A 13689-nucleotide genomic window follows, 5' to 3' on the forward strand; every position below is an offset into this window, starting at 1 on the left:
CTCCTCGAACGCAATTCCAAAGTTGCTTACGTTAAGGTCGATTCTCACTTGCGCTACACTCAGCTACGCGACGCGACGCGACGCAACGACGCAAAATGTCGTAACGAATCAGATCACAGTTGACATTTGTTCGCTATAGAGTGAAAAACATTTTGTTCTTAAAAATGTATAGCTCTTCATCAAGTAGTGATGATGACGTATTCATGTTAGCTATGTGTTACGAGTATGGAAAATTAAAGAGAAAAAGGTCGGAAAAAAAGTACTGGGTTCACCAGGTATTTAGATCAAGGCTACAAGAAGGAGAATTTCACACTCTGATCAGAAAATTACAAGATGATGAAGTCAAATTTTATAAATATTTTAGAATGACGCCAGCAAAATTTAATGAGCTGATTGAAATTTTAAATGTACCGCTAACTAAACAAAATACAAAATTTAGGCAGAGTATTGGACTGTATGAAAGATTGACAGTTTTTTGTCAGGTAAGTAAATAATTTTTTTATCCTCGTATAAGTATTTTTTATTAAAGAAAAACGTTTTAAATAAAACTAATATTTGCTTATAAAACTAAACATCTATACATATTCATTTTAATTCTCCTCTATTCTTGAATAGAGCTATTTGTATTATAAGACGCAGTAGTTGCAATGGATGTAATGTTGGTATTAACGTGCGTAGATGTTTGAGCTGGATGCGAATTATGAAAAATTGGCTGCAATGTTGATGACAAAGCCAGTGTAGATGGCACGGCACTATTATTTGTTGATAGCAGGAGTTCTTCAGTGGTATTTACAATATCAAAAACTTTACGTTTAACTTCTGTTTGCCACAAAGATGGGAAAGTGCTGATAGTCCTGCTCATACTTTAAAAAATTCTTGCAAAGGATCTGCTTGTTCGAGTTTTGCACAACGCTCTATTCTTTTACATTTTTTTTCGTCTAGAAATTCACGAAAAAGATTAGGCATGGTGGACTCTATGTCTTCTTGGCAATTGTAGCCTCCAGGTTCATCATGGTGAGTATTAATAGGATAAAAAAGAATAAATCCACGATGATTTTTTTATTTTTCTAATTTCGGTACAACAATGTTTCGCTTTTTCTAAAAGCGTCTTCAGGTACGACTAGAATAATATGGAAGATAATTATTACTAGTTGACGGTTTTTTTTTGTTGGTGATATAAAATTAAAATTATAAGAAGATCTTACCGTCAAAAACTAAGAATGATGAACACGAGAAAAAATTATTATGTGGAAAATTTCTCTTACGAAAACTACGACGGACCGATGATTAAATATAAAATTATGGATTAAAGAATTAAGTGAAATGTTTGAAAACGGCGTGGGTTTACCATGTCAGGTTAAAAACTCCAACGTCGGGTGATAGGTTCAAAAATGTTTTTTGAAATGCTGAAGGCAGGCGTAATAAACTGTAAAGGCTGAAGGCGTGTTATAAAAAGAATTTAGCGTTAAAAATCTAAAAGAAAAGGGTATTAATATTATTGAAAAAGTATTATAACGTTAAGTGTTTACCGAAAAACTAGAGTCGTGTGCACATATCGACTAGTACATGACAACTTAAGAAAATGAAAAATTGGTATCAAGATGTGACAAACTAAATGCAAGAGCGGCAAGTTTGAAATTATATGAAAGGTGTAAAATATCTATTATAATTGTTAAAATCAGTAATTTCATTCAAAATATGTTCAGGGTTTTTAATGTGGTATGATTTTATATAGTATTCCTCAAATAGGTCCATTTTATGGATTTATTAAGATGTTTTAGAAGTTTAATTTTGGATATATCAGTTTTATGATTATGTTCTTTTAAATGTTTATAAAAAGTAGAATTTTCTTTATTTAAGTGTTCCTTGAATCTAGTACTGATATTCCTTCCAGTTTGTCCTATGTAAAAAGAGTCGCAATCGTTACAGTTAAGTTTGTAAATCCCACTTTTAAGTTTATCATCGAATATGTGTTTGTTATTAGTTAATAATTGGCATAATTTAGCATTGGCACGGTATACCGGTGTGACATTAAACCATTGAAAATATCGGAAAATTGTTTTTGGATTGAAGGGTGAAAAGGTATGGAGACAAAAACGCCGGGGTTGGAAAAGTGAGGATAGATGAGATTATTAATTCTAGCTTGATGAATCCGAAAAAATAAATTTTGAAGCTCCTGAAGGGAGTAACCATTATCAAAGCCCAGCCTGATGATATTAATTTCCTTGTTAAAGCTAGCACGTGATATTTGGCAGCTGGTTGGACTTTTACCGACCTACATTATCATTTCAAAATTGGAATTTCTACTGCTAGTAATAAAGAGTATTATTCCATAAAGTATCTTTTATTGTAGATTTCGGACCTATAACATACACCTAAACAAATTTTTTATTTATTGAAAGAAAAAGATATCCAGCATTGTTCAATTGAATTACTATAGTCCAATACACTCGTTTTCAATCCATCCGCAATATAAATTGCTACCCCCCCTCCTCTACTGGCACGATCAGATATGTTTGCTGAAAAACAGCTCTCCGACACAGCAAAAATAGTAAAATCATTCTTTACAATAAGGTCACGTACACCGTCAAAGTGAGCAACGAGCGAACATTGAGATGAGCAACAGTCAGGCCACATAAACCGACCATGCGTGAAAATCAGAACTGACAGCACATAATATAACCCAATATTAAGCACAATATTTAACTTAACCACAGAAATATGTGAAAAAATATTAATAAAAAATAGAATAGTTTATAAACAGTAGTGTTAAGTGCAATCGCAAGCGATAAAAAAGTGAAAATATTGTTCCTATACCTATAAATAATGATACAAGAAATACAAATAATCCTCACAATCGCAAAAAAAAAGAAAACGTAAAGATATTTCAAAAATACACTCACTTCACTAGACTCATTTTTTCATTCAAAAATAAAACCGCTCCATCTTTTCTCTAACATTAACCGGTTCATAGCGATTAAATTTAATGGAAATTAACAATCAAATTGATTGAATTAATTATATCTTTGTTATAATAATGAGTCGCACAATTATAAATATATCTTTATTAACTATTATCTCTACAGATCTTTTACAGCTAGTACACACACAAGTTGCTTGTCATGCAATACTTATGCAACTTGTCGTACATCTTTATGACACCTCCCCTATCAAGTTAATACATCACATAATCGTTAAATTTAGTTTTTAGATTAACAATTGGTTGTTCATTATTTGAAATTAAAGGTACAATAGCATTTTCTACTTTATCACCTAACTTATTATTATCATGATTAGAATCAACGTCCTTTGGAAGAGCAAGAGGAATCGTACTCTCTTCTATATTTGTAGGTAGTTGTCTGTCAGTTACTGATTTTCTCAAGACTTGACTATTCCTTCTTAGTACATTCAGTCCTGTGTTTAAGTATGATCTTGGACTTTCATGTTTACCTATAACTACGGCTGGCTGCTACTCCTTGTTCTTTCTATAAACTATCGTTCCCGTTCATAAGACCACCAAGTCTGCGCAGGAGGATGTTAGGAATTAAGTGTCTTAGTTGGCAAACTGCAGCTGCAACTAGTCTGGCAGCGTGGATAAATTGTGATCCTGTCTTAAACGACAGGTGCAAGCTCTGTTTGACAAAGCGCCTGGTGAGCCTGTCCGCTTCCGAAAGCATGTTGCCGTTAATGAGAGGTGATTGCACTGAGTAAAAGAATCTGGGGAGCAGGTGTTGTTTCAATATTGTGAGCTTCTGGTCAGGCTTTAATGGAGCTCTCTGGAGGTTCTTGAGCCAATTGACAAGATTGAAGATCGTTGGCTTCTCGGCCCCGGTAGCAGAGAACTTAAGGCCCAGGTACTTCATGGTGTTCAGGTCCGCCAAGATCGGAATTTTAGTATTTCCGATACTGAAGATTGGCTTGGACCGAAGCACGCTCTTGCCGTAGCTGGTAATGGCAGAGACGCTGGTGCACTTATCGGGATTTAGTTCCATGCCCCGGGATCGGAAGAACCTGACCGTCCTATCTAGTGCTGGTGGGACGTCAATATCGCGATCTTCCATAATGAGCAGGTCGTCGGCAAGAGCAATGGCACGCTTCTTCAAGTCTGGTGATAATGTAGCACCCTGATAGTCGCGGTTAAGCTCAGTTACCAGCTCATTACTCCCCTCAGGAACTTAATGTTCCTCGCTGTATTTCGGCCCACTGAGATGGTAGTGTAGGATCTTGGGCACTGCAAGGTAAAGGCTGGGTTGTGGCGCCTCCGCCACTTCTTCCGCTGTTACCGTCTGCTCACTGGCATGCGCCATTAGAGTTATTTCTGCCACACTAACACCCGCACTAGCACTCGCTAATTGGCGGTCCCGATGCCTCAACGCGTGCGAATGTACGCAGAACATTGTTACACTGTCCCATACGGCTCCGATTAGTCGCACGAACTTTAGTGCGCGCACAACGAAGAACACCGCGAGACAGCCTCCTGTTAAGGATCCTAGATATGGAAACCAATTCCAGAAGGCGTCCCATTGTCCCTGGACCCATTCTTTTATTGTGTGATCGGAGATGAAGGGAGCGATATTTGTTCCCTGATGGTCCAACGTAGCCCTCATCACCGTCTCCGTGAGGATATTAGACTGCCTTCCTCTGTGTTGGGATGATGATGTGTTGTCGTAGGTCTTCCATATCTTCCTGGGAGTATATTCTATTATATACACATGAACCACTTCTCCGTGGTTCACCGCCATGTACCCTGGCTGTTTCATCTTGACGTAAGCGAACTCCATCGGTGCTGTAACTGCGAGGGTTTGCAGATTCCTCAGCACCTGTTGTTCGGGGGTACATCTCTGCACGATAACATCGGCGTAAAGTGATGTCAGATGTCGCTGCAGATGGCGATCCACGAAGACGATTTTCGTATTTACGTATGTCGTTGGGTCCATGTTGAACAGGTTTACTTTAGTTTTCGAAAAGTGAAATAACCCGTTCTACAATGGTTTGATTATGAAGAACCGTGGATGATCCGTCTCATATGCGGTCTGTCCGCAGATCATCATCGGTCGGGCGGTCGGCATGGCAAAGATAGTGTCCCCTGACTCGACGGTATACATCGTGGTGTCGTAATTTTGACGAGTTACATTCGTCGGAGTCAGTTTATTCGCCTCGCCTTCATAGCACCTCGCACTTTGTTCTGGAGCACTGGCTGTTGTCAACGTTGTCCCAAAACGTGTATCCGTACACATGACTTTTCTCTGTTCGGACACGTGATACTTCTTTGTAGTACCATCTGATTCTCGGCAAGCCTGGATCTGGATTCGCGGGAAGGCAGGCTGGACCGCCTGCAGCACTTTGGCCTCAGCAGATCCCCTGTACTTATCTCCCTCCAGCCATATTACCTTGGAGGCAAAGGCTAGAATTTGTCCTGGTTGTGGAGGGCTTGTCTGCAATCAGAATATATTATAATTTTTTGTTACTAATTTTCTTGGAAATTTCCTCGGCCGCCAGAGAAATGGCCACCAGCTCCGCTTGGAGCGCGATGGGTCAAATTCCCAGCGGTTCAGAAATTTTTATTGTTGGTTCGACGGAATAAATCGAAGTACCAGAGCCAGTTTCCCTACGAGATCCGTCCACCCATAATTGGAGGGCAGTTTCGTCAGGCCTGGATTGTTCTCCTACCTTTATTTCATACGGTCGTTCGAAGATAAAACGCGTTGGAACCGTATCTACTCTGCCATTCAGGAGCGGTTGTTTGCTACATGGCTCCTCCCATAGCTGGTTAGTCGATTTTCCACATTTATATAGCCATTTGTCATTAGCCGCTCGCAGCCGAATCATTGTTGCTATCACCACCAGTACATTCTCCACTGCTACTGTTGGTGTGGTTATCATCAAGCCTGTAATGTAAAGACAAGCCAAACGTTGCAATTTTTGTAGTTGCAAAACAATCGTTTTATTTCTAACTCTTGGCCACCAGTTTACGGCGCCGTAAGTGCCGATAGAACACCACCTTGCGGACATCCTCGTTCAACGGTCGCTCTTATCTTGTTATCTTTATTATTATTATTATTACTAGTAGTGTCAATTACACTATGGATGGCCCTTTTTGGGAGCATATTTAGAATCCAGTTCGCTAGTGCAGGCTGGACTCCTTTGTCTCTAAGGGCTTTATTAATTGTATGGAAAGCTGTTCTGTCAAAGGCTCCTTCGATATCTATAAATACTCCGAGAGTGGACTCTTTATAGTCCAAAGATCTGTCGATAACTCCTACGATATCTTGTAGGGCAGTTTCTGTTGATCTTCCCAGAGTGTATGTATGCTGGCTTGGGTGCAGGGGAAACCTTTCCAGTGTGTTTCTCTTATATATATGGTGTGGTTTTGGTAACGCCTAAAGATTTATATGCACTCTGATTAGTAGTATCTTATTTATTTATTTTATTTATTTAAATGGGACGCGAACAGGGTTAACCCCCAGCGAAGCGTTCACTATACAACGGTTACGTAAAATCGTGAATGTTAGATAATCAGCCCTATCATCATAAATCTTCCATCTACGATGGAATCTAAGCTTTTCGCGGATAGCTCTCATCGTGGATGCAGAGTACCAGATCGGAAATCTGCGTTTAGGTAGCTGCCGATGCGGAACGTGAGCATCAATAAGGTCGTAAATGGTACTATAAAATACGCTAACCGCATCATCTACACTACGACCCACCAGTCGATCAGACCAATTAAGATCTAGAAGGGCGTTGTTAAACGCCTCGTAATCTACACGATTAAAGAAATATTTAAGAGTGGGGTCATCGCGCAATTCCTTGGGTCGAGCGCCGTCAACAAGAAACTCGACAGCGGGGTGATGGCGATCCAGGCCGACGAGAGGATCTGGACATGATTTAACTTCCTGTATACAGGCTATGCTACTAAGAATCAGATCTAAAATTTTGAGATTATCATTACTAATATCATTAAATTGCAATAAATTACAATATTGATACGTTTCCAAAAACTCTCCAGAGCGTAGATCACCACCACCAGATGGTACCAAATTCCTATCGTCCGAGCGGTACCATACGATATTGGGTAAATTAAAATCACCAACAATTAAGATTAAATTATCATTGTACGCATCGCGAATCGATGACATCGTCCGTCTTGCGTGACATCGTCGAACATCTATCTCGCCGAAAGAGTGTATAATTCGAACAGAAAAACTCACCATCAGCAATCGACGGATTAAGGGAAGTTTCGGTAAGGCAGATGATATCGTGGCCAAGAGTAGAGGAGTTAATGAGTGATGTTGCAGTCTTTGACCGCAAACCATTTACATTGTGATAATAAACTGTGATAGCCATTGAAAAAACAAAAATCCGCAAAAACACTAGTTTCGAGCGCTACACCGTAAAGAAACGGAACTACAGTTTATTTAGATCGCGCAGTCGATCATCGGATGATCAGAACATGAGATCGCTCGGACTTACGCACTCGAATAACGTCACCCTTGAACCACACAAATTTGTACTGTTTCTCCGCCGCCACCAATTTCACGTCGCGAAGAAGTTTGACATTTTCCGAAGTTAAATGCTCGTTAACATAAATACCGCTCCCCAAACTCGCCACCGCAATACAATGTTCTTGGGCTTACAATCTTTAGATTGAGCAGAGTTGTGTGCCGGAGTGCCTCCAGCAGGAAGACGGTGAACGGCATCAATACCACTGGAAGAAACCGGAGAGCCGACGGCATCCCCAATCAAGCCGATAACATCAGTGAGCGATTCTGAGGCACCCTCTGGGACGCCAGAGATAATTAAATTATTGCGCCTGGAATATTGCTCCAACCGCTCAAGCCGCATTGAAACTTCCCCCAAGCTAGATTTAAGGGCAATATTTTCAGCATTCACAGAATCCAACTCCCTTAACTTTTTGTCCAGATCGGTAATTTTTATTTCGAAGTCGGAAATCTTCTCACCGTAGAAGGTAACAGCACGGAGAACTTCATATTTATTGGACAACCCTTTCATCTCAGCCTGAATATCCTTTAGAATTTCAAACATTCCCTCAAGTGACCCTATTTCGGAATGCTGACAAGATTTTTGTAAGGAATTTTGCTGTGAGGAACCACCCAGGGACTGTAACCGACGGGAATTGTCGAGGGAGATGAGGGGGGTAGATCATCAGTAATTATAATAGATCGGTCCGATCTGATCGAACAGGAGCGACATCTCCAACTCGCGCCCTCAGCTTTGTAGACGCGAAGATTCTCTAGGGTCAGGCCAACGCATTTCGCACGATAGCACGCTCCACAGTCACCAGCGCACTGAAGTCCGGGATACTTTCTCAAAATCTTACCGCTGCAAGAAACGCACTCCATCTCACTCACGTTGGCAAAGCCAGTACCGGTACGTAAGCACAGCAAAAAAGAACGTGAGGACGATGAACACTTCTATTAGCAAAAATTAAGGAAATAAAGATTGATAACACTGTGGAAGTCAGCAACTAATTTCCAAAAAAAAACTTGAACAAATCACGAACAGTACTAAAAACTATATATCGCGATTAAAATTATCTCAATTAGAACCGAAAACATCCGAAAACATCCGAATCTTGATCGCATATTGTTGCTAGTGGATGTAATCCAATCGAGAAACATTTTTCTACTTCTTCGACTTTTTCTTTTCCCTGGGATTCGACTCTGGAGACCTTGATCTTTTTTCGACTTGTTTTTTGTCACTAGCAGCCGCCTGTCCTTTTGAGGCCTGCAGTCTACTTTTCCTTGAAGTGAAGGAAGATCCAGCCTGCCCTTTAGAGCTGGCCGGAGCCTTCCCCTCATGTTTTTTTGGTTGAGGCAGAGGATGCCACTTCACTGGTCGTGGCAGGCCCTTTGGCCAAAGCTGCTGCTGTATTTTTTTTAAGTGTTCCCACGTATGTGAGTTGACTTTCAAAAGATTTACTAGTTCAATTGAAGAGAACCAATTATCAGCCGTTATATTTCTGTTTGTGTTCGAAATTGGCTGTACAAGTTTTAGAACCGCCTGTGTTGGTTTAGAATGCTTACATTGTTGTTTGGTCAAATTGTTACCATCAGAGTTTTTTCCAGCGTATATGTAAGCATTGTAAAGGTACCCAGTTCTGGCATCTGTTAAAGCCATAAGCTTTAAGCCATACTTAGCCGGTTTGTTTGGTATGAACATTTTAAATTTGCAACGACCACGGAAAGCAATCAGCATCTCATCGATACAGGCATTGGTTCCAATAGTATAAGCTGTTTGACAATTGATTATGAAAGCATTAAATATCTCAGATATAGCAGCCAATGGATCTTCTTTGCATCGTTTTTGTCTTGTATCAGTATTATCAAATCTTAGACAGCAGAGAATTATTGCAAATCGATTTACATTCGTCACCGATCTAAAAATATCTCGACCAGACCCATCTGTTGCAAAGATCGCAAATCTTTGTGATTCGATTTGAAAATTGACGTAAGTATTAATAAACCTAGATTATATAGATAAACCTTTTAATTCTACTATATCCAAATCTCGAAGATCTGAGTTATTTGGGTTTTTGTATTTTTGTCGAATCTTTCCAAGTCGAGAAGATCCAATTAGATGATTTAGATGATTAGATTTAGATGGTTTGATGATTCCAAAATAATTTTTAGAATATTGTCATCAAAGAAAAGATCCCATACCTTTTCAGGATCGGCGTTGTAAACATCTCTTGTTTTCAGACCTGGGCATTTAACAACAATATTATGTTGTAGTGTTCGCGTGTTCTTACGTATTAAAGGTTTTTTCGACCATTTAAAACGGTTTTTACCATAAAAGTAATTACTTCTTACATTCGCATTGCAATCTTCATTATTTAATCCTTCATCTTCAGTAGAGTAGTTACCTTCTTCACTGATTTGTTCAATTTCAGACTCACTATCGTCATCTGATTCTATAATATGAGGAGCTCGCGTGCAAAACCGGATATAACCATTTTTACAAATTTTTCAGCAGATGAGAAAAACACCTCACGCATTATTTTAAAAATAAAGTACTGCTTCGAAAAAACAATTTTACGTTAATAAGCATAGCCAACTGACTACTGCATATCTTTTTGTTAAAAAGGTAATCAGTTCGGTGCTATTGGCAAAAAAACATTGGATATATCCGGTTTTGCACAAAAATGAGTTAAAAGTAAAGTACTAACTAAATTAACAAAACAAATTAAATATGTACTGCAGTTTCTTCATGAAGACAGTCGCATAGCTCTGTATCATCATCTTGGATGTCATTGTTTTCTAAAGTATCTTTCTCTCCTCCTCTGGTACTGACTAACAAATTTTTTTTTTTTTAAATTGGTGATTAATTAGAAAAATTAAATTACTTCTTATACTTGCTGTTTAAATATTTATTGATACCGGTTTCGAAGTTTCACTTCATCATCAGTCAAAACGTCAAATCCTAATAAATGTAGATCGTCATAGAACCACACACGTTGAAAAATTAAACATGACCGGTATTTGTCGATTTTCTGTTGTGTAAGTTTTCGATTTCATTTTATCTTTAGACAATATTTAATGTGTTAACTGTAAGATTTTGTTTCGACATTTATGTAGTGATATTTTGTTAGATGAACGTTTAATTTTTCAACGTGTGTGGTTCTATGACGATCTACATTTATTAGGATTTGACGTTTTGACTGATGATGAAGTGAAACTTCGAAACCGGTATCAATAAATATTTAAACAGCAAGTATAAGAAGTAATTTAATTTTTCTAATTAATCACCAATTTTAAATATTATCTAAGAGCTTGCAACATGGATTCAAATAAGATAACAAATTTTTGTACCACAAAAGGTCTTCCCGGTCTTGCCATTCCTTTCCAAAATGTTCTTTTATCAAATGAATCAAACTTTTCTTCTTTTTATCTGGTATGCAATTACGTAATGGCAACCTACTAAGCTGTAGGTTTGTTTCGGATTTTCCTTTTTTGATAAGCGATTGCCAAGTTGTGGTAGGCGACCTAAACCCGTAATATTCTAACGTCGCTACCTTAACAGTAGTTTCGTTATCTCTATCTGTAAATTTTTGCAATTTGATTATTTTGCAGTCAGAAATTCCTTTAACTTTTTTGTACACGTTTTCTAGGTTTTTGATATTATACAATTGCCAGTCAGAACCAAGTGCCTTTACCGAACCGACTTCTGCATAAAATTCCATGTATTTCTCTTTCGATATTATGACAGGATTTCTTTTCAAAATTTTTTCCACCCTACCAAATGATCTGTCTGCAGGCAGGTAACTATGCCCTCGGACAGGAAATGTTATTTCTATTGCTGTCACATTATCTGGAGACTTGGTTTTAACCTTCGCCCGACTAAAATAATTAAAAAACTTTACTTACCAAAACAGGGTCAACATTGACCCACTGTTTATATTATTTAGTCGTATACAAAACATATACATATTTTTGTATTAATACTACTTTCTATGAATTTTTAAATAAAACACAGTGTTTAGTACTTTAATCCATATTTCTAATAAATAACAAAAAATAAAAACAGATATATTCTTATAAATAAAAAAAAATAAATAACCTTAGTCTTCGTTAGGTAGAACCTGGAATCAAAAAAAAAATAATAATAATTTCATCCCATTTAACCCTATTTCAACCCTAAAGAAAATGATACTATCCCAACAACTTATTATAATGTTTGTGTACCTTAAGATGGTTCCCCATCCTCATCTTTTGCGCAGTAAGTACAAGTTGTCTGTTTTACGGTAATAGACTGGCTGTGTTGAGAGCACACAAATTGATTGCATTTGTCGCATCGTTTAGAATGTTTATTATCACTTCCACGACATATGCGACAACGTCCTCTTTTAGTACCTTGACTAGGGGTATCATCCTTACTAGTTTTCCTTATTTTTCTTCCAGTACTTTCTATAGCTGTGGTCACCAAATTGGTAAAACCCCGACCATCTTCTTCAATTTTCTTTACTCATCTTTCCATTTGTGTCCTAGCAAGTTCCATTCCTAAATCTTGAAGAAATATTTTTCTTCGATATGTTATGGATGAATCACTGTGCCACTCCGGATTTTTTATTGTCCACAAAACAAACGCGTTATAACATGCTATGTCAATCAAATTGAGAAATAGTCTAAGTGGCCATCTTCTCGTATTTCTTTTGCATGAATACTCACGCACAAGTTTGTCCAAAACATCTACGCCACTTTTTGTTTTGTTATATGCCAGAATGATATCAGGTTTAAATTTTTCGTTTTCATCAGCAATGTCATGTTCGTGATGGGTAGAGGAAAGTAAAATTACAAATTTTTTTGGTTTAGTAACATAGGACACTAATGTTAAGTCTCTAGTAAAGAGAAAATCAGACGAATATACTGCACGTGATTTTATATCCAAAAGACTCTTTGGTAAGTCCTTTCTATTTTTGCGCATAGTTCCAATTAAAGTTAGTTTTTCTTTTAGAAGCTCTTCCGCAAGAGTTAAATCAGTAAAAAAATTATCTGTCGTTATATTGCGGCCACTTCCATACCAATGATTTGCTAAAGTCTTTACTACGCGAGGTCCTTGATTTTGTTCAGCTGATCCTCCCTTTTTACCTAAGTAAACTTCTAAATTACAGCAATAAAATGTTGTCGCATCACATAATGTCCAAATTTTTATCCCATATTTGCCGGGCTTGCTGGGTATATAAACCTTAAATGGACAACGGCCTCTATAACTTACCAGCTGCTCATCTATTGTTCCAAATGCTGATGGGCAATATGAATCTCTGCAGTTTTTTGTGAAATTATCAACAACATCGCGAATTGGAGCAAGTTTGTCTAGACTTTTTCTCTCTGTTCTTGTGGAAATGTCGTCAAAACGAAGGAAGCGTAAAATATCGCAATATCTATTTGGGCTCATACAAGCTTGATATATTGGTCTTGATAAAGATATATTTGTTGAAGTCCACAAATTAACTGGGCTTTCTTTTGCTTCTCTAAATCTTCCTGATAAAATTAGTATTGCAAAGAAACCACGTATTTCCGTAACATCTACGTCTTGCCATGATTTGAATAAGTTGTCTTCATGAGTCTCATTATATTTACTTATAATTTCTTTTGCTCTTTGATTAGTAAATGTCAGAAATAAATAAAAAGTCAGAAATAAATCTGTCAAACCTTTTTCTTTGCGAATACAATCTGCTGCTCTTGTTTTCCTTGGTTTTTGAGTTATGTATTTCCATGTGCGACCAGCAACTTCAATATTACGATCTAATTCTTCCTCAATTTCATCGCTAATATCGTTTTCCTCACTAGATAAAATATTGTCGTCATCATCATCAATATTTTCATTTCCTTCTATAACATCTTCTACTTCTTCAGAACTATCACTAAATACTTCCCCAATCATCAACTCCCTTTCATTTTCGTCTTCCGAATCATTGATAAGATTTTGAAAAAGTTCGTCGTCCGATAACGCCTTTTTATATGCCATTGTACTATTTTGCTACGACGAACCACAAACACTACATTACACTGGTACGTACGGAAGTAAACTGAATTGAAAAACAAGTCTCAACTTGCATGAAATAAGTTCGTTAGAATTAAAAAAAAATAAAACACAGTATACCAAAACCGGGTCACAGCTGACCCATTGCAACAAAATGCAATTTATTCTTGAACTGCGTTAATTTTCGTT

General features: G+C 37.7%; 1 protein-coding gene across 1 annotated transcript; it reads right to left on the reverse strand.

Moving 5' to 3' along the window:
- Positions 1-11578: 11578 nt before the first annotated feature.
- On the reverse strand, positions 11579-13485 carry LOC139431395 (piggyBac transposable element-derived protein 4-like). The gene is made up of 2 exons (XM_071199055.1): positions 12733-13485; positions 11579-11599 (listed from the first exon to the last, which is right to left on the reverse strand). Exons 1-2 carry the CDS (start codon positions 13483-13485, stop codon positions 11579-11581), a joined length of 774 nt encoding a protein of 257 aa, XP_071055156.1.
- Positions 13486-13689: the final 204 nt, after the last annotated feature.

Source organism: Onthophagus taurus, chromosome 8 (genome assembly GCF_036711975.1).
Source record: "Onthophagus taurus isolate NC chromosome 8, IU_Otau_3.0, whole genome shotgun sequence".
In the NCBI taxonomy this organism is placed as follows: domain Eukaryota; kingdom Metazoa; phylum Arthropoda; class Insecta; order Coleoptera; family Scarabaeidae; genus Onthophagus; species Onthophagus taurus.